The 22,120-nt window shown below is 42.4% G+C and overlaps 1 protein-coding gene across 6 annotated transcripts in view; it reads left to right on the plus strand.

Annotated features, from left to right (window-relative positions):
* Positions 1-22,120, plus strand: part of ASAP2 (ArfGAP with SH3 domain, ankyrin repeat and PH domain 2) — a 95,074-nt gene that overhangs the window by 40,862 nt on the left and 32,092 nt on the right. For 5 of the 6 annotated variants that reach the window (XM_053380957.1, XM_053380958.1, XM_053380955.1 and 2 more), the window contains 6 exons: positions 3,414-3,543; positions 7,773-7,858; positions 10,863-10,938; positions 11,592-11,678; positions 16,781-16,884; positions 17,282-17,351. In XM_053380957.1, coding sequence (XP_053236932.1) covers positions 3,414-3,543; positions 7,773-7,858; positions 10,863-10,938; positions 11,592-11,678; positions 16,781-16,884; positions 17,282-17,351 — 553 coding nt within the window. The remainder of the gene's footprint in view (positions 1-3,413; positions 3,544-7,772; positions 7,859-10,862; positions 10,939-11,591; positions 11,679-16,780; positions 16,885-17,281; positions 17,352-22,120) is intronic. The other variant, XM_053380953.1, reaches the window with a different exon arrangement.

A 22,120-nucleotide genomic window follows, 5' to 3' on the forward strand; every position in this document is an offset into this window, starting at 1 on the left:
CAACAGTACTATTCAATACTTTATGATAAAAGTGCCAGTAATTAACTGTGGGTCTGTGAGTAGGTCTGGCTGGGTTTAAAATCTGAGTGTTCGCTTTGCATTTGTTCTGCTAGACTGTCCTTTATAAGATTGAACATTAACAGCATGGTATGCAGACAAAGCATATACAGTAGAAGAAAATAATTTGCACTCTCAGCAGACAGGAGGGAGCTGTAAACTCAGAGCACGTGTTTTGCATGCAAAAATGCCATGCCCAGTCTTTGGCATCTTCTGGAAGAACTGAGAAATGCCCTTGTCTGTAGCTCTAGAGAGCCTGCTAGTCAGTATAGGCAACAAGTGAGCTAGCTGGACCAGCTGGCTGATTCTGCAGAGGGCAGCTTCCTACATTTCTATGGCTTCCCCAGCTAGAGTGTGCCTTCTCACTAAAACTTGATATTGTGACAAACTGCCTCTTCCGTGCTTCAGATGCCAATTATGTACCAGAATTCGTGAAGAAGACCCTGGTTTGCTATGACGTCGGCTGCTTAAGCATTATAAAAGACTCTACAGTGAGCTTTCAGAATACAGTGGGACCTTGATTCTCGAACTTAATTCATTCTGGAAGTCCGTTCGACTCCCGAAACCATTAAAAAGCCAAGGTGCAGCTTCCGATTGGCTGCAGGCACTTCCTGCACTCAAGCGGAAGCTGTGTTGGACGTCTGGCTTCCGAAAAACGTTCGAAAAATGGAACACTTACGTCCGGGTTTTTGGCATTCGGGAGCCGATTTGTTTGACAACTAAGCCGTTCGAGAACCAAGGGGTGACTGTATGGAATTACGATCTTTCCTTTTGAAATCGTTTCCCTGCTTCCTTTCACCATGTTCTGTAAATCCGAATCAGAAAGCTTTTTAGGCTGACCGAGGCCTTTAAGTGAGATGACTCTTTCTCCCTCCAGCAGTAACCCAGCTCTTTTATGGAACTTTTGCAGCACAAAAGCCTTTAAAACAAACAGACAAAAAAGCCCCTCTCCTGCCTGCAGCAAGGGTACCGTCACTTCCTTTTTCATGGATCTATGTTGCCAGAAAGAAAAAATTGCTGTGCTCAGAGGCAACTCTTGGAAAGTACCTTGTGTTAGAGGACTATAGTAAACGTGCCTGCGTTAAACATATAACGAACATCATTTGAACAATAAATTAATCCGTAAGGAGCTGGTTTGTCTGTTTTTTTATATAGCTGCTGTGTACTCCTTCCAAGAATACAGTTTCCAGAGAGAGAGAAGGAGAAAGATAATACTTGGGTTTCTGTGCTGCCTGTGTAAGATTGCTCCAGACATCTTCTTTAACAGAAATTATATAAATTGATGATTAGTTTGCCCAAGGGGTTGAATTACAACCTTGGAGATTCTGTGTATTCTTTAATCCTTGTAAGCAATGGAGGTTTAATTAAATGCATCCACTGCTTTGGTTCAGTAGCCTTAGATGACAGCGGATAGTAACTACAACGGTAAATAGTGTTTCCTCTGCCCTTGTACGCGAACCTTCCTTTGGTCTTCAGTTCTCTTGGCATCTTGTTTTCAAGAGACAAACTGTTGACCCTTTCACAATGGCCTGGTGCAGAACTATAATGCCTAATCTCGTGTCTATGGGTTAGCAGTCAGGATAGCACCTGGCAACCTTGTGCAGCCCTCCTCTTGCTTAGCCATTCCTTATTCCATTTCAGAGCTAACTATGGTTAGCATTACATGTGCAGGTAGCCCAAACCACGGTTGGCGGACCCCCTTCTAATCCAACTACAGTTATTGAAAACACAAGCGTAGAGGGAAGTGATTGCCTATTGTGTTCTCTGATAACGTTGCCGGAACTAAGAATGCAAGACTGGGAATGGAGTATTTTACTTCCTTAGTGCCTTGTGCTGTTAAAATGGTCTGAAGCATCCACATTTGAGGAAATGATGACAGGACGGATGTCGCCCATTATGTCAGCTCTTATGCAAGTGTATAACAGATGCAAACAAAGGAATCTGCGCTGCCTACATTTTCTGAATAAAAAAGCCTTTCTCAGCACTTCTCTACGCTGCACAGTTTTGCATATGTCTGAAATTATAGATACGTAGGAAAATGTTGAAATACCAGACACAGGCTTGTGCCTAGAGCATCCTAGGGCAACAAGTCCCTTCCTGAATCACAGAAGTGTGAATCATACTTTGTGCCCTGTGTCCATATGCATCCTTTTTATACTGAGCCTCATTCCCTCTTTAAGAATCTGCCCCTCCGCAATTCCTGGGTGCAAATAATTTTAACAAATACAACGTGCCTTTGATTTTTATCGCATGTGGTTCAGTGGCTTCAGCGGGAACCAGTAAACACAAATGTCAGTGCAAAATGAAGACTCCTGCCCCCTAATCCCAGTAACCTAGTTATGTGTTGTAGGTTTTGGTGTTGCTGTTTTGTTTTCTGCTGCACCGCTTCCCATGTTGGTTGACAGTGACCTTTGGGTAATCAGGGCAGCTTGCTTACTAAGACTCGGAAGCCTCCAACCCAGCCCTTCTGGCTTGCATTTGCAATGTCAAGTTGGCTCAGGAACAGGAAGGGAAGACAGCTGTGCTCTGGGTTGATGGGGGAAGGGTTGGCTTCATTCAAAGAAAGTAAACTCGGCCCGACAAGGGAGTGCTGTGTAAAGCTGGCTCACAGAACTGGCTAAGGAAGTGTAGCAGCTGAAAAAGAGTGTGTAATATGTGGACTGCGTTGTGAGGATTGTTTGCCACTTAGTTGTAAAATGTTCCATTAACTACTTCTTGAGGATTGTGAGGCAACTTTAGTGAAGAAATTTTGTTATCTTAACACACAGAGGTGGTCAACTGGGTTTGGCTTCAGAGATATCTTAATTCGCAGTGGACTCCATCCACCTTTCAGTGGCCCAACTTTTCGTTAATAAGTGATTTGGGGTTGTTTTTTAGCTCATTGTTTCGTTCACAAGGACAAGAATGAGTGTCTGTGTGTCTCTTTTGTAGATGCTTTATTATACTGGTATCTCATGCACGTTTTTAAAAGGCTATTACCAGTCCCACTCTTCAGACAGTATTTCAGAAACCCATTTTGTTCCCTAGACCCTACACCTAGTTGATGATGGCGTCATACTATTCAAGGGCTCCATAGCTGTAAAAAAGGGAAACCGATTACACACTTGCAACACAATACGGAATTTAGCAATTCCTGTGCAGGTTGGCCTGATTTTAGTGAGGAGCATTTTAGTTTGACCGTAAAACTCTGTTGATATGGAGTTTAGTACTATTGAGCTCAGCAGGACGGCTCCACTATACTGGGCGGGTTGCAGTTTTAATTTAGAGTGTCGAGCACAACCCTGAAACAAAACCGAAACAAGTAAAAGAAGGAGGTTTCAGGCTGATGGCCCTTTTGTTGGTTCTCTTCCACACAGGACAAAAATAGAGAAAGAGAAAAAGGAGCATGCTAAATTACACGGGATGATACGTACAGAAATAAGTGGGGCTGAAATAGCAGAAGAGATGGAGAAAGAGAGGAGGTTCTTCCAATTACAAATGTGTGAGGTAAGAGTGAACATTTTATTTCATTTTTATTTTCTGCGGCAAGTGCTGAAGTAAAGGGAATTTTGAAGCTAACCTGGATGGTTCCAGTTTTAGGAAGGAATTTCTTGCTTTTTACACAGTTATTTTATTAATGATAAACTGGCATCCCATGAAGCCTTTGTGTGTGTGTGTGTTTGCGCGCGCGTGTGTGTGCGCAGATTATAAACAAACCAAATAGGCAAATCCTTTATGCAACCATTCCCATCCTAGGCTTAGGGGATTGTCTCCTGCGCCCATTCAAGTTGCCATCTGCTGCAGCATTGTTGAGAGATGGGGAAAAATAAAATCTCATTTTATTTGGTTAAGTAGGGAAATTTAACAGCTGTTGGGAAAGAGCTGTTCATGCCCTGAAGGGCTGCAATGAATTTGCTGCCTAGGGATTGTTCTGTAACGGTTCGGTTTAAAACTTGGTTGCTCTTTGGTTTTGTGTGGCAGTCGCCCTGTGTGGATTGTCCTTGAATCCACCGTTAGTAGGACTGGGAATGTGCTACCTTTGAGTTCCCCTCGCCTCAGTGTAGTTTCTCTTCTCGCTTCTCACGTGCCAATTCTCTCCTCACATTTCTGGGCAGCTCTGATCATAGTTTGCAAACTACGGTTGACAGTAACCTGCAAACTATGGTTTGAAACAATGGATTGGAGTTGGCTTATAACTTGTAGTTTGGGGGCTACACAGTTTACCTATTTGGTTGTTGCAGCAAACGGTATATGCAGAATAAACAGAAATGGAGGAGAGAAAATAAACATAAGAGGAGCCTTGCTGGATCAGGCCAATGACCCATCTAGTTCAGCATCCTGGCCTCTTAATTGCCAGCTAGATGCCCATGGGAAGCTCACAGGAGGGAGCTGAGTGGACCTGCATTCTCCCCATTTGTGACTCCCAGCAAGTGGTATTCAGAGGCATAGCGCCTCCAACAGCGGAACATAGCTGTTGTGGCTAAGAGGCACTGATGAAAGGTAGAGATACAACACTGAGCTCTTAGCCTATGTCTGTCCCTCCAGACCATGATCTGAAGATTGTCTGAGTCGAACTGGTGTAGCAGAATATCTTCAGATTTGACACTGTTAAGTTTCTTCAACTTGAAAGAATTTGACCAAGCGGATGATGATGATGATGATGATGATGATGATGATTATTATTATTATTATTATTATTATTATTATTATTTCTTTATTTATTTATACCCCGCCCATCTGGCTGGCTTCCCCAGCCACTCTGGGCAGCTTCCAACAAATTATTAAAATACAGTAATCCATCAAACATTAAACGCTTCCTTAAACAGGGCTGCCTTCAGATGTCTTCTAAAAGTCTGGTAATTGTTGTTCTCTTTGACATCTGGTGGGAGGGTGTTCCACAGGGTGGGTGCCACTATCAAGAAGGCCCTCTGCCTGGTTCCCTGTAACTTGGCTTCTCGCAGTGAGGGAACCGCCAGAAGGCCCTTGGCGCTGAACCTCACTGTCCGGGTTGAACGATGGGGGTGGAGACGCTCCTTCAGATATACTGGACTGAGGCTGTTTAGGGCTTTAAAGGTCAGCACCAACACTTTGAATTGTGCTCGGAAACATACTGGGAGCCAGTGTAGGTCTCTAAAGACTGGTGTTATGTGGTCTCAGTGGCCACTCCCAGTCACCAGTCTAGCTGCTGCATTCTGGATTAGTTGTAGTTTCTGGGTCACCTTCAAAGGTAGCCCTACATAGAGCGCACTAATAGGATGACAGCTATAGGAGTTTAGAAGCAGAAAACACTCGCATGGAGAAAATTAAGGCAGAAAGTTGGGGAGTTTTAGACACCATAATTAATATAAAAAGATGTGACATAGAGAGACAATTTTAATGTGTGGATTTGGGTTTGTTCTGGTTTTCCTTCTCTGGTATCTTATCCGCCACCATATAAAAGTACAAATAACTTTTCAGTCCTGAAATATCCACCAGAAAGCAACTCTTGATGTGGTATTGTAAGGTAGAAAAGTAAGAAAAAGCACTTGGTGTGTGCATAAAAGCTTATTGTAAGTCATATATAGTTTCTGTGGTACAGTCAAACCTCGGTTGTCAAACATAATCCGTCCTGGAAGCCTGTTTGGCTTCCAAAATGTTTGACAACCGAGGCATGGCTTTCGATTGGTTGCAGGAGCTTCCTGCACTCAACAGAAGCTGCATCGGATGTTCGGTTTCCAAAAAACGTTTGAAAACTGGAGCATTTACTTCCACGTTTTCAGCGTTCGGAAGTTGAAACAGTCCGAAACGGAGGCTTTCAGAATCCAAGGTTTGACTATTTTTTAGTAGGGCTTCCAAAATGAAGAGTAGTTGATACCGTGCTCACATGAACAAAGCTGATTAGTGCTAGATGCTTAGGATCAATATACTTGGTCTTAATTTGTGAGGAGCTACTAAAGAAGATTTGTTTGTGCAGTAAATTAAACTTGAATCTGCTGTGCTGGAGACCTTACATTTAGTAAATTAATTAAAGGAAGAGGGAATAGCAGCACCAATGCAATCCCTTGCTTACATGAGCTGGGTGTCTGTCAGGGTTCTTTTACCTTTTCCTTTCACCAGGTGCCCACATTCATGGTGGGTGAGATACCATGATCAACAATGCAATCGTAAATCCACTCTGTTCGGTGTGACTCTCATACATTTCAGCTAAGCTAATTTCCAAGCAAGTACAGTGCTCCCTTGGGTTACAGACGCTTCAGGTTACAGACTCTGCTAACCCAGAAGTAATACCTCTGGTTCAGAACTTTGCTTCAGGATGAGAACAGAAATCGTGCTCCAGCGGTGCGGCAGCAGCAGGAGGCCCCATTAGCTAAAGTGGTGCTTCGGGTTAAGAACAGTTTCAGGTTAAGAACGGACCTCCGGAATGAATTAAGACTTAACCCGAGGTACCACTGTATGCTTTAGATGTTAGGGCCAAGCTACAACTGAAGTTGAAGACTTAGTTAGCCTTCATGTCATGTTAAATTAAATACTAGGTCTTATTCATATATTAAAAATGTCCCCAGTACTCCAGAGAATTATGGATACAATCATCTGAGAAATCCTCGGTGTGCCACAAATTGTTTAGAAATGCTCCTTGCTTTCAAAAGTAGTTTGTTTTATTTAAGTTATTCATTATATGCCGCTTTTCAGGGGGACCTCACAAAGTAGTTCACTAAAGACAAAAAGTAGTTTGCCGTGTGGCAGAGGGAGCTGCTGTACAGTGGTGACTCTGGTTACGAACTCAATTCGTTCTGGAGGTCTGTTCTTAACCTGAAACTGTTCTTAACCTGAAGCACCACTTTAGCTAGTGGGGCCTCCCGCTGCCACCGCACCGCCGGAGCACAATTTCTGTTCTCGTCCTGAAGCAAAGTTCTTAACCCAAGGACCTCCGGAATGAATTAAGACTTAACCCGAGGTACCACTGTATGCTTTAGATGTTAGGGCCAAACTACAACTGAAGCTGAAGACTTAGTTAGCCTTCATGTCATGTTAAATTAAATACCAGGTCTTATTCATATATTAAAAATGTCCCCAGTACTCCAGAGAATTATGGATACAATCATCTGAGAAATCCTCGGTGAGCCACAAATTGTTTAGAAATGCTCCTTGCTTTCAAAAGTAGTTTGTTTTATTTAAGTTATTCATTATATGCCGCTTTTCAGGGGGACCTCACAAAGTAGTTCACTAAAGACAAAAAGTAGTTTGCCGTGTGGCAGAGGGAGCTGCTGTACAGTGGTGACTCTGGTTACGAACTTAATTCGTTCTGGAGGTCTGTTCTTAACCTGAAACTGTTCTTAACCTGAAGCACCACTTTAGCTAGTGGGGCCTCCCGCTGCCACCGCACCGCCGGAGCACAATTTCTGTTCTCGTCCTGAAGCAAAGTTCTTAACCCAAGGTACTATTTCTGGGTTAGCGGAGTCTGTAACCTTAAGCGTCTGTAACCTGAGGTACCACTGTATAATAAAGCTTTGGATGTGCAGAACTAGTTCCTTGGACCATGGCCTATCGTTCCACTTGCTTACATTAGATAGCTGAAGAAAACCTTTTCAGCGTTTGCTCCATCTGTGGTGGATTCCTCCCACCCCACCCACCAAAAAAATGCTGTTTCTTTTCTTTGAACTGTTCAGAATTAAAATGGTTTAATTGTCACTGGCTCTATGACCCTCATTCTGAAACAGTAATTAATAATTGTTTTTGTGTGCTTTTTTTTTTAACAGTACCTGCTGAAAGTCAATGAGATCAAGATTAAAAAAGGAGTTGACTTGCTTCAAAACCTGATCAAGTATTTCCACGCACAGTGCAAGTACGTTCTCTGTCTCTTGGTAACTGTATGCTCTCTGAAAACATTGTTCTTCCTACTTTCTCTGACAGAATAGTTAGTAGCACTAATGCTTTTTTGGAGGTGACATGTACAAATCTGTCAAGCTCAGCTGTACGTATATTTCACTACTGTTCTTCCGTCAGACTGAATGGTTTAAAAGGTCAATTATGGTCAGCCGGGTGTATTATTACAAATGAAATGAGGCGTTGGGCTCAGATAATACCAAGCCATGCAGTTGTCTTTCATACTTAATTTCCACATGGCCATTTGGCATGATTAGTAATCTGCGAAAAGGAATGAGGCATGTCAGCTATACCACCTCTCGTATTTTGCAGAATGTGTCTAGTGACTGACAGGAGTTCTGTTTCACAGGGGTGGGAAAAGCACACCGTTGGGAACAGGGCGCCAAGAGCCCTGGCTTTTCACTCGTTTTTAGCACCCGCTTCCCAAAGGGTGGATGTTTTAAAAGTGGGAGTAGAGTACTTAACAGCCAGTCAAGTCACCAATACAGTTTATGTAGGAAGTTGCCTTATTCTGGGTCAGAGCATTGATCCATCTATCTCTCAGTATTGTCTACACATTGATGTTCAGTGGCTGTCTGGGGTTTCAGACAGGGCTCTCTCCACCCCTGCCAGGAGGTACTGGAAATTGTAAGAATAATGATAATAATTTATTATTTATACCCAGCTCATCTGGCTGGGTTTCCCTAGAACCTGGAACTTTCTGCTTGCAGAGCATATGCTCTGAGCTATGCCCCTTTTTCGAAATATGCATTCTGTAATTTGTTCCTTGCTGTACAGTATTGTCTTTTTAGAGTGGAATCATTTTTATGAAGCATTTTTTTCCAAATATACAGATACAATAAAACCAAGCCCAGCAAAAGAAATGAAATGGCTTACGGGATAAAGATCAAACAATGGGAGAGGGACAACCATAAAAATATATTCCAAATGCATAGTATTTATTGAGCATTTCAAAAAGAGGCCGCTGATGGTTGTTAAGTGCCTGGTGTTAACAGGCAAAATAATGTTCCACCACACAATATGGAAAGTTTCAGACTTAGCATTGCCCTGCAGAGCTTGAAGATGAAATGTGATCCGCCCCCCGGTGAGATGTTCCAGATGTTTTTATTCCAAAGCAAAAGGTTTAAGTCCTGCAATGGACAATCATTCAACAACTGGTTAAAAAAACATGCATTATTTAAACGCGATATTTGTATTACTGCATTCAGAATGAGAAAGGAATTCTAGCTCAGTGTGTTGTTGAATGATTAGTCAGGTGAACGAGCATGGAACCAAAGGTTTCTTCTCCAGACCTTCCTTAGCTAAGGTAATACAGAGACAGGGAGAACGATAGAGATGTGGTTCTGTATAAAACTCCCAAATCATAGATGTCTGTGGATTCCAAATGTCAATATTTCAAAGGCAAAGCCTTTGTGTCTACCAGTAGCAGTAAATATAACCCTCCCAGTCAAGAGCTCCATAAGGGGCTCCCTTATGCACATGGCGCTCCGACATGAATAACGCGCTCCATGTTTCTTTGCTGTCATTCAGAGATGACCCTAACATAAAAATGGGAAGGAAAGGCCTTTCTTTTTCTGCATATCTATGGAAGTTTTTAGAAGCACAAGCAACTGCCAAGTCTAATCTAAACATGGCTTACTTTGATGGCAGACAGAGCAATCCAAACTTCCTTTATGCTGGGGGATTTGGGGTGTGTGTGTGTGTGAGAGTTGAACTGTATGGAGGTGTCCCTTTGTTCAGTTTTGCCAGCTGAATCAGCCTCCTGCTGGCCACCAAATGAGCAGGTGGGAGGGAGGCCAGCTGGTAGTATCCCCATCAGTAGAGGCTCATGGAAAGACCTGAAACAGAGCAAAATAGGACTGAGCTAACTCAGGATTGTGGGCCACCTGGAGCTGGTGCAGGGATCAGACACTATTGCCTCTCTCCCAACATTATTCGCCATAACTGCCAAGAGCAGATGGTGGCAGTGGCGGTGCCACTCCGCAGAGTCACACCAGGAAGGGGGAAAGGGGTTAAGATTGCATCCTTAGTTATCTACCAGATTCAGTGCATACGGTGTGAACTATTGGCACTGTTCTCACATCTCACATAAAGGCACAAAAACTGGGTCATATACTGACTTACATGTTAATGAACCCATAGAAACCCAGGAGAATATAATATTGGATGTAAACAACTGTTGTGTGGCCATGATCCAAAGCAGGAGTTTGAATGCGTTTCAGAAAATTGCACACAAGCAGACAGAGATTTCTTTGTGGTTTTGATTGCTGCAGCTCTCTCGGGCAGCAACAACTGAGAGGCAAGCTTGCCTTATTGGGCAGAACAGCAGTGAAAATCCCCAATACATCTGTATGGGTGCTGTTCCTTTACCTGAATTTAAATGACTACTATGGATGACAGCAAGAAACTCCAGAATGAAGTCATGAAGAACGTATTTTTATTTTACGTAAGAGAGAATACTTGTCCCCTTTTATTTTGAAACCCCTTTGTACAATTTCAGTCTTCTTGCTTTTTGTTAAGTTTTGGTTAGTTGGTAAAGTAGTGATGGCAAAATATTGTTGCATCAGATATCGCAACGGGGATATTTTAATCAGCCCCTTTTCCCAAAACATCAAATAGCATTTTTCCATTTCCTCATTTGAATTCTGCTCTTGTCATGAAAATCTCTAAGACAAAAATCCCACAGGAGCCCAAGAGATATAGGTCAACTGTCCTCTTCCCTAAGACTATTGAATTTTGCCTGTTCCTTTTGTTTCACAAAAAGGTGTAGATTCCATATTGCAGAGGCACCTAAAGGAAATGTGTTTTGTGATCAAGTTTTTTTTACAGATTTTCACATTTAATTAGTGTGTTGCGTGTGCATACACACACACACTGATCGATGCTTTGTCTTTTCCGTTCAGGAAATTTCAGGCGTCTTAAATTAATTTTATACTCCTTTTTATTTTATTTTTCTTCCAAAGCTTCTTTCAGGATGGCCTGAAAGCAGTTGAAAGTTTAAAACCATCGATAGAGAAGCTCTCCACAGATCTCCACACAGTAAGTAACCATATCTCCCTCATATTACTTATTACATTTGCTTTCCAACTGGAGACTCCAGAGAGTCTCATAAAATTAATAATAAATTCCATCTAAAAAACAACATAAAGCCACAAAAAGCAGCACAAACCTTCACAACTTTAAAAAATTTCAGCGGGGAAAGAGATGGACCCATAAAGGAACAGTATTCAGGAGAGAGTGGAGAATAGAATGAAAGAGAGAGAAAAGAAACACAACTTTTAAATTATGAGCTCAAAACGGCTATCTTGCAGATGGGCAAGGTTTAGCAAACCTTGAGGAGGACCAGTAGAAAGGGCAATTCTCACCTAATCTAGCAGCAGCCATGTGATGGTATTTTAGCCAGCCAGCCAGCCTGGCTCCCTCCCTCTCCTAGTTCTGTCTTGCGGGGCATTTGGTCTTATTGTAAGGCTGTTGGGGGGGGGAGGAGATTGTCCAGTGGAACCAGAAGCATCTGTGTGATGGTGCCTGAACATGTGAAGGGGAGAGCAGGGCCTTCCTGGCCTTCCCCACTCCCAGGTGTCAGTGGATGTGCTGCTTAAGGCTACAGGAGTATTACCTCTGCATCAAGGTTTGTACTGACAAGTAGAAGCCCTCCCAGTTTATTTCAAGCTTTTGTTGTGTCTTCGCTGCAGATTAAGCAAGTGCAGGATGAAGAAAGAAAGCAATTAATTCAACTTAGGGACATTTTAAAAACCGCACTTCAGGTTGAGCAGAAAGAGGTGAGCATGTAAGGTGATTTAACACACTTTTTTTTTTACTAATTTAATGGGAACATTTATAGTTTTAGTGGTTGTATGAATTTGTTCTGGGTTCGAGGTGATCTTGTTAAGGTTTCTGCAAAGCTTCTCTCCACCCCTATTTCTTGCACAAAGGCTTAATTGCTTGCCTTGCACTTGGGTGTTACGGTAGAGAATCTGGAAATGTTTGGCGGGTTTTTTTTGTTTTTTAAGAAAAAATAATCTGGGAGAGTTCATGTTTTGTGTCTATGTGATGGCTTTTGGAATAGTTCCCAGAGAGGAATAAAAGTGAAAAACAGATTTTGCCTGAACGTGTCAAATCTATGCAATTTGTTCAAAGACCAGTGCTATACAAGGATGAGGGAACTTGTGACTCTTCAGCTGTTGTTAGACCCCCAACTTGCATCAGCCCCAGCCAGCATGGCCAATGCTCAGGAATGTTGGGAGTTGTAGTCCAACATCTGGAGCATAGCTGTCAACTTTTCCCTTTTCTTGTGAGGAATCCTATTCGGAATAAGGGAATTTCCCTTTAAAAAAAAGGGAAACGTTGACAGCTATGATCTGGAGGGCTGCAGCCTCTCCATCCCTATACTATGTGGTGGGTCCTGTATCATACTTGAATAAACTATGTGGACTTTCAGACAAAAAGCACACTTCTTCATGGTCTCAATGCAGTTCCTCTTAAGCGTTCTGTGTCTGTGCAGAGCTTCCTTCTTTGTTTTAAAAGAAATTATATCATCAATAAGATTGTGCATATTTGTACATGACACCTTCAAAACGGAAAAACCTCTTTCACCCACATTTGCCTCTATTGACAGAGCAGTTTATTTGTTATGAGATACCATCCCCTCCCCAAAGCTGTAACCTGTGGAGCTTTCTTAGAATGTTACATATGATGGATTGAATTCTGTCTTGACATTCAAGTCCATTTGCGGAGGAGACTGGACAGTTATGCGTAGAATTGTTGACCAATGAAAACTCACAAAGGGCAGTGGAGAACGAGAAGATTCTGTTGCTAAGGCAGAGGATCATTCCTTACTCAAATTAAGGGCCTTCCGCTCCCACATGTGTATAACCAGAATGATCATAACCACTGAGCAACAACTCTAGACGCAGCCAACCCCTTAGTCACCATGGGTTTCCTTCTTTTGTTTTTTTTTAATATAATATTTATTGGAATTTTACAAAAACATCAGTTTACAAAATACAAAAAAGAACATATGAAAAGAACAAAAGAAAAAAAGGGAAAAAAGAAAACCTAAAAAAGTACATAAAAAAGAAATACAAATAAAAATACAACATACAAAAAACGAATAGGTAAAAGAGAATTAAAAACAAATCCATTTTTTATAACTTTATGCTCATTAACTTGTTTCCTTGACCTCCTCACACCTCCCCTTTTTGTATTCCCATTTAGGTAATCAAATCAGCAAATCTTTACCCTCTTTCATTTATCTTAACTCTATATCTTAACATATTATAACTCTATATTTTCATCCATTGTCAATTCATTTTTGCATATTCTTATTAACTTTGTTGCTAATACCCCCTATTCAATCCAATCATCATTTTAACATTCATTAATTTTACAATATTTCTGTAAATAGTCTTTAAATTTCTTCCAATCTTCTTCCACCAACTCTTCTCCCTGGTCTCGGATTCTGCCAGTCATTTCCGCCAGTTCCATATAGTCCATCACCTTCATCTGCCACTCTTCCAGGGTGGGTAAATCTTGTGTCTTCCAATACTTTGCAATCAGTATTCTTGCTGCTGTTGTTGCGTACATAAAGAAAGTTCTGTCCTTCTTTGGCACCAATTGGCCGACTAAGCCCAGGAGAAAGGCCTCTGGTTTCTTCAGGAAGGTATATTTAAATACCTTTTTCATTTCATTATAGATCATCTCCCAGAAAGCCTTAATCTTTGGGCACGTCCACCAAAGGTGAAAGAATGTACCTTCATTTTCTTTACATTTCCAACATTTGTTATCAGGCAAATGATATATTTTTGCAAGCTTGACTGGTGTCATGTACCACCTATATATCATTTTCATAATATTCTCTCTTAAGGCATTACATGCCGTAAATTTCATACCGGTGGTCCACAACTGTTCCCAGACAGCAAACATAATGTTATGACCAATATCTTGTGCCCATTTAATCATTGCAGATTTAACCGTTTCATCCTGCGTATTCCATTTTAACAGCAAGTTATACATTCTTGATAGTATCTTAGTTTTGGGATCTAACAGTTCTGTTTCCAATTTTGATTTTTCCACCTGGAAGCCAATTTTTTTGTCCAAATTATAGGCCTCTCTTATTTGATAATAATGAAGCCAATCTCGCACTTTATCTTTTAATTTCTCAAAACTCTGCAGTTTCAATTTGTCTCCTTCTTGTTCCAGAATTTCCCAATATTTCGGCCATTTGGCCTCCATATTGAGCTTTTTCTGAGCCTTTGCTTCCATTGGTGACAACCACCTTGGGGTTTTATTTTCCAATAAGTCTTTGTATCTTATCCAGACATTGAAGGGTTTCCTTCTTTTGGGGTCCACTTAGCAATGCAGTCCACATGCTGCCTTGGAGCCTTCCATTCTTCAGGAAAGGTTGTGAGCCCACAGGCTTGAATTCCCTCTCCTGGGCTCCATCACATTCTTGTGGGTTGGAGAGCTTTAAAGCAGCAATTCTCCGGCCCTGAGTTTAACATACCAGCGACTCTCTGCTATTTCCTGTTGCCTGCAATTGGGCCCTGGGGAGCATGAAACCCTTGGTGGCTAGAGGCTGAGTGTTTCCGGGGGTTGTGGCCCAGAGGTCTCCGGTTCAGCACATTCATAACCATTAAGTTCAAGTCAACAGGGCTTGAGTCCAGTGTGTCCATAGGCTTTCGCCACTAGTTCTCCCAATTTAGTTGGCCTGTCTCCCTCTTTGAAAGTGTTGAGGGTGGCTGCTTGTAAGTCACACCAGTGATTGGGTTGACTTCTGGGCATAGGCTGCTAAAGAGGCAAGATTACTCAACTGGAATGAAGAACATCTGGCCTCTTCAGTAGTGGAGCTTCAAAGAAATCTGTAGCTGTTTACGCAGCTGTGTGTATATGGCCATACTGGGTTTTTTTGGCTTATGGTTTTCAATCCTGAGCAGGAGTTTTGGTTGAGACAAAGGGTGGTATTCAGCTAAGTGTTATCCAGAGTAGCCCAATTGAAATTAATGGACTTGATTAAGTTAGGACCATTAATTTAAGGGGATTTACACTAAGTAAAACTTAGTGAATGTCGTCTAGAATGTACCTAGGGGGACAGTTTCCATTTCTGATTAGGATGAACCACCTTATGCTTCAGAAGCATGGAGTAAAGCATTTAAAACTATATGTCTAATTAGATTCTGTCGTATCTGATGCTGTTAGATTTAAAAGCGTATGCTGAGTGGCTTTCAAGTGCTCTTGGCTGCACATCCCCAGGGTACCCCAATGGTATGCATGAAGCAAGGTCATGGAAAGTCGCTACCCCTAAAATGAATGGAAAATGATTTTTTGTGCATAGATAATTTGGATACCTAGTTTTGGGTACATGCACAAAAAAGATACCTTCAGATCTGTGCTTTTAGGGCATGAATGTGTCTTAAACCAAGTCAGACTCCCTCTGGTGTACTATCCAATACTGTTTTGTTTTTTGCACTGCAACTGATCTTTTTTTCTTCCTAAAATGCATTTGCCTTTTGTGACCGAAGTCTAGGAGAGTAAGTCCTTTGAATGTTTTTGTAAATGGTACATTGCATGATTGTCATGTGCATTTCAAGTAACTGGTCTTCTTTTCTGAAACATAATCTGTTGGCCTAATTGTTTCATATTTTGCAAATTGTGTGAACATATTTTAGCTATTTAAAGGTGGATAAATTAAATCAAGGCAAAGCACATACACTGATACTGATCTTAATTCTTTGAGTGCTGGTCCTTCTATAGCCGAAATGGCATCATCCACTCACAAGAGGAAAATATTAGCAGGCATTGGGGGAACACCAAAGTTTGGAATAAAATAAAATAGAATAAGATCTTTCAACGAAAGTCCTTGTGGCAAAAACAGCCTAATGGAAACTGAGCATGCTCAGTGGAATGTTGAATGACTGTTGGGTGGAAATTTGAAAAACAAAACAGGAGGGGGGGGGATGGAATGCAGTGTCTCAAATCCTTAACTGGAGCACTTCACACTGCAATGTTTAGTTGCAGGTCAGGCTAGTTTGAAAATTATTTCCTTTGCTGAAATCCAGTTGCTTGGCTTTTGTCCGTCTGTGAGTCCCTTGGGCTCTCTTGTATTTCGTGTTGTGAAGGATGCCTGAGAGATCTGTTTGTTCATAGATTATTTGACATGTATGTTGTCCCTTTTGAGTATTCATTGTTTTAAATATTCAGATGTATACTTAATTACTCCTTGAGAGTCCATTCTTTTCCCTTGTAAGCAAAAGCTGGCTTATCAGAACATACATTCGCATCAAATTCATAACTGAATTATTGGGAGCCGGTTTTTGCAAAGTGTATGCAGCAAGATTGCAACATAAAAACCTATGAATTTCTGCTTAATCAAATTGCTAAACGATTGTGCTTTAGTGCAATGAGACGCTGTATTGAGCTAAATTAACGGTTGCAGCAACGCTTGAGTCGCTACCGATTGTATGTGCTATTTAGAAGTCTAGAGGGGTATTCAAAGAAGTTAGCTTTTGCAGGGTAGTCATGATGGGACTGTCAGATCCACAGGATTGCCCCAGCATCATGCTTGCAGTTGAAAACAAATTGTGAATGCTTTGTGACCTGACTTGTGTATCGTACTGACCTGCGCATTAAAGCCTTTGCCAAAAACTTGAGCTGCGAGTCTTGAGGGCCTGGACAACCAGGTATTTTTGACAGTGGCGATGCCTGGATTTTAAGTGGCCCATTTTGCTGCAGAGTGAAAAAAAGAAAAAGTGAAAGTTGCTTATGGATCATTTGTCATCATCCGAGCTGGTTGGGCTGTGAATAATGGGAATGTGATGGAGTTTCGAGCTGGGATTGAAACAGTGGGGGGTTTTTTGGTAACCAATCTACTATTTTTTGCCTTTAGGATTCTCAGCTCCGTCAGAGTACGACTTATAGTTTACATCAACCTCAGGGAAATAAGGAACATGGCACTGAAAGAGATGGCAGCCTCTATAAGAAAAGTGATGGGTGTGTATGCTTTTTCTTTTCTTTTTTTAAGTGATGAGTACAGTGGTACCTCGGGTTACATACACTTCAGGTTACATACGCTTCAGGGTACAGACTCCGCTAACCCAGAAATAGTACCTCGGGTTAAGAACTTTGCTTCAGGATGAGAACAGAAATCGTGCTCCGGCGGCGCGGCAGCAGCGGGAGGCCCCATTAGCTAAAGTGGTGCTTCAGGTTAAGAACAGTTTCAGGTTAAGAACGGACCTCTGGAATGAATTAAGTACTTAACCCGAGGTACCACTGTATGTAGCTTTGAAAGAAAAGTTAGAAAAAGAGCTTGGCAGTCTTTTGCAACAATACGAGTCATACCAAAATTTAGATCTCCTTCTCTCTTTCTTTTTTTTTAAAAAATAAACAGAATCAGAAAAGTGTGGCAGAAGAGGAAGTGCACGGTTAAAAATGGTTTCCTTACAATTTCCCATGGTACAGTAAGTATTTGTTTATAGTACTCTATGCACACAGCCTGTTGCTAATAGGGGGGGGGAGCCAAATTAGGCTGCCTCTGTATTTATAGTTACAGTATCAGCCAGATTCCCTAGCGGAGCATGTTCATTGAGATCACTTAACTTTTCGAAAAAGCAACAACTTGGCCAAATTGCTATGAGAATTAAATACACGCCCACTCGTTTGTTACCATGCCTGATGATGGGTTATGAAAACAACCAAATGTTTTACTATGTTGTTAAAAATAACGAGCTCTTGTTCTGGGCAGATGGATGAGGAAAGTATAAGTGATATGCTCTGAAAAATAATCTGCTATTGTGGCATCATGTTTGTAGGAGGAATCCTTTTAAGTGTAGAGTTCCTGTTGGTTTTAAAGTAAGTGATTGGGTCTAGAGGCACAGGGAGCTGCTTAATACTGAGTCAGACCATTGGGCCATATTTTCTAACCAGACTGACGGTGGCTTTCCAGGGTTTGGGGCAGGATCTCTCCCAGCCCTATTTAGCGATTGAACCTTGGGACCTTTTGCATGCAAAGCAGATTCTCTGCTACTGACCTGTGACCCTTACCCATCTCAGCTAGAATGAAAGCTGTTAATTCGAACTTTCTAGGCCAGTGTTAGGATGGAATGTATTTTTTATTATTATTATTTTGCCATGTAATCTTTAAATCAGTTGAGGAAACAAAATAAAATCTAATCTTGTTGCCCGGATATATTATGCTAAACCACAGTGCTTTTCCACAGTTAAATATTCCATGAACAATCATGCAGATAAATAGATCGTTTATACTACCAATAATAATAATAATAATAATAATAATAATAATAATAATAATAATATTTTTTTATTTATACCCCGCCCTCCCCAGCCAAGGCCGGGCTCAGAGCGGCTTACAAGCAATAATAAAAACAAGATGAATGATTACAACTTAAAAACAAAAATAAAAAACAACATTAAAATAATGGAACATTAAAATATTAAAATGTAGCCTCATTGCAGGAGGAGAAGGAAAAGAAAAAAGAAAGGGAGGGAGGGAGGGAGGGAGGGAATCAAATTGGTTCCAAGCCAAACGCCAGACGGAACAACTCTGTCTTACAGGCCCTGCGGAAAGAAATCAGATCCTGCAGGGCCCTGGTCTCATGAGGCAGAGCATTCCACCAGGCTGGAGCCAGAGTTGAAAAGGCCCTGGCTCTGGTTGAAGCCAATCTAACTTCCTTAGGGCCTGGGACCACAAGGGTGTTGTTATTTATGGACCTTGAGGCTCTCCGTGGGGCATAACAGGAGAGGCGGTCCCGTAGGTACGAGGGTCCTAGGCCGTGAAGGGCTTTAAAGGTCAAAAGCAGCACCTTAAATCTGACCCTGTACTCCACTGGGAGCCAGTGCAGCTTGAAAAGCACTGGGTAAATATGCTCCCATGGCAGAGACCCCGTGAGGAGCCTCGCTGCAGCATTCTGTACCCGCTGGAGTTTCTGGGACAGCTTCAAGGGCAGCCCCGCGTAGAGCGAATTACAGTAGTCAAGCCTGGAGATGACCGTTGCATGGATCACTGTGTCCAGGTCGGGGCGGGAAAGGTAAGGGACCAACTGCTTGATGCGGCGAAGGTGGAAAAATGTCGCCTTGGCTGTTGCTGTAACTTGCGCCTCCATGGAAAGGGAGGCGTCAAGGATTACACCCAAACTCTTAACGGAAGGCAATGGCACTAATTGGGCCCCCGCAAGAGAAGGGAGTTGGTCCCTCATCCCCATGCCATCCCGACCTAGCCATAGGACCTCTGTCTTCGAAGGATTTAGTTTCAATCGGCTCCCACGAAACCATCCAGCCACAGCTTCCAAGCATCTGGTCAGTGTGTTCGGGGCCGAGTCGGTGTGGCCACCCATCAGCAGATAGAGCTGAGTGTCATCAGCATATTGGTGACAGCCCAGCCCAAAGCTCCGGATAATCTGGGCAAGGGGGCGCATAAAGATGTTAAAAAGCATCGGGGAGAGAATTGTGCCCTGCGGCACTCCACACACCAAGGAGTGGCGCGACGACATTTCCCTCCCTAGTGCCACCCTCTGTCCCCGACCAGAGATAAAAGAGCACAACCAGTTACGGGCTATGCCCTGTATCCCCACGTCTGCGAGGCGGTGGTCCAGAAGATCATGATCGACCATGTCAAAGGCTGCTGACAAATCTAAAAGGATCAGCAGTCCTGACCCGCCTCGATCCAGTTGTCTACGGAGATCATCTGTTAGGGCAACCAGAGCCGTCTCCGTCCCAAAACCAGTACGGAAACCGGACTGAAATGGATCTAATGCTGATGTTTCCTCCAGAAACCTACCAAGCTGTTCAGCAACCGCTCTCTCAATTACCTTACCCAGGTATGGAAGATTTGAAACTGGGCGGTAATTGGATAGGTCTAAGGGATCTGATGAAGTTTTCTTTAAGAGTGGACACACCACTGCTTCCTTCAGTTCCCCTGGGAATGTCCCCGTGTCAAGGGACAAATTGATAATTTCAACCAGGGGGGTCCGCGCAACATCTGGACACTCCCTAATCAGCCAAGACGGGCACGGATCAAGGAGGCAGGTGGTGGGCCTACCAACTTGGAGGAATCTATCCACATCAGTAGGGAGTATCCGATCGAAATGGTCCAACACTGGACCTGAAGTCAGTCGAGGGGCCTCCAGTTCAGTCACTGTATCTAAATTGGCAGGGAGGTCACGGCGGAGCAACAGGACTTTCTCCGCAAAAAAGCTCGCGAATGCCTCACAGCTGTGGGTCGAATTTGTGCTTAAATTTGGTTGTCTTCCTAAGGACGTTATTGACCTAATTATTCTAAAAAGTTGTGCCGGGCGAGAGCTAGCGGATGCAATGGAAGCTGCAAAGTAAGATTTCTTAGCAGCTTTCATAGCCATCTCATAGGCTTTCATAAGCGTCCTATAAGATGTTCTTGAGGCTCCGTCACGAGTCCGTCGCCATACTCGCTCTAGCCGTCTGAGATCCCGCTTCGTTTTCCGGAGCTCCTCAGTAAACCAAGGTGCCCGGTTTCGACGGGGTCGCAGAGGGCGCTTAGGCGCGATCTCATCAATGGCTGCCAAGAGCCGGTTATTCCAGTCCTCAACAAGGTCATCTAATGAGTCGCCAGGAGGAGCAGGGTTCCGCAAGGCTTGTCGGAATCTATCAGGATCCATCAGTTTTTGCGGACGAGCCCAAATAGGTTCGCCACCCGAGCTGCGGAGGAGCGGGAAGTCAATACCTAGAAGGTTTGTTATTTTATTTTATTCATTAATTAAATTTATAAACCATCCCTTCCATCACAAGATCTCGAGGCGGTTGACAGAATAGGCTTAAGACGAAAAGTCAGGTAATGCCATCCATAATATCGCACGGCTGCAAGTGTGAAGGCCGCTCCCTGCAAGGCCCTTTCCACCTGGCCTAGGGGGCAGGGCCCACACTCACCAGCCCTACTGAAGAGGCTCCTCATGAGGCTGGAGGGACATCACCTGGCTATTGTTTTATTGATTTAATATTCTGTACACCGCTTTGAGATTTTTATTAAAAATATAAAGCAGTATAGAAATTGAAAAAATATAGAATTTGTATCTGCTTAAGGTACCAGTTTTAACTAACACAAAAAACCTGTTTGGCTTTTTATGTACACCTCTAAGGATGTTAAAAAGGTCATTTAACTGAAAACATTAATGGGACTGGTATTTGCTGGGCAGGCAGGTTACATAAGAACATAAGAAGGGCCTTGTTGGATCAGACCAATGGCCCCATCTGGTCTAGCATCTTAGAATCATAGAATTGTAGAGTTGGATGGGACCATGACGGGCCTCTAGTCCAACCCTCTGCAATGCATGAATTTTTTTGTCCTAACATGGGGCTTGAATCTTGATCTCACCATGGCAAGCCAGATACCTCTGGGGAGCCCATGAACAGGACACGCATACAACAGCCCTCTCCTCTGTTTGCCTTCCAGCCACTGATATTCAGAGGCATTCTTCCTTTTAATACTGGTGATAATACCTAGCCACTGTGAATAGCAGCCGTTAAGAAATATTATTCATTCATTCATTTATCTAACGTCATTTTGAAGCTGCCCATTCCTCAGCGTGGCACGGAAAACTAATATCTGCGCTATGTGACTGTCTAAATATTCATAGTCTGTATAATAATAGATTCATCGCGTGACCTACTGTGTAATATTTGTAATGCTTGGCCTCAAAAGACATACGTTTTAGCCCCCGTTTCTTCTTCCACGTAGAAATGCAACCAACAGTGTGTGTGTGAGACAGAAGGTCATGGAATTAGATTTTATGATGCTTGTATTATTATGTTCAGTTATCATTTAGACAATGTTGTTTAAAGAACAGCTGTTTTGTTTTTCAAAAAAAAATAAGAGATATATATTTAAAACTTTTTAATTTAAAAAACTATTCTTTTTTTCACAACCCTGCTTGATACCTAAAATGGGAAAGAAGCAGTGAAAGACGATTATTTTCCTGTTTTCTCTTTGCCTTTAACATTTCTGCACAGCTGTACTTTGCCATATGTCCTCTTTTTAACGGTTAGAGTCATCATAGCGATCCATAGTTAAAAGTAGAAGTCTTCTTTTTTTGCTCTTCAAAATATGACAACCCTGCTTTCTACCTTTTTCAAGACAGTTACCTCTCTATACTTTCCCCCTTTTTTCTCATTTCATACTGGCTTATTTCAGATGAGCTTCAAACCATATCTTGGGGTGGGGGGTTATGAATAAACTTCTTAA

The sequence above is a fragment of the Podarcis raffonei genome, chromosome 3 (assembly GCF_027172205.1).
Source record: "Podarcis raffonei isolate rPodRaf1 chromosome 3, rPodRaf1.pri, whole genome shotgun sequence".
NCBI classification, from domain to species: Eukaryota; Metazoa; Chordata; class Lepidosauria; order Squamata; family Lacertidae; genus Podarcis; species Podarcis raffonei.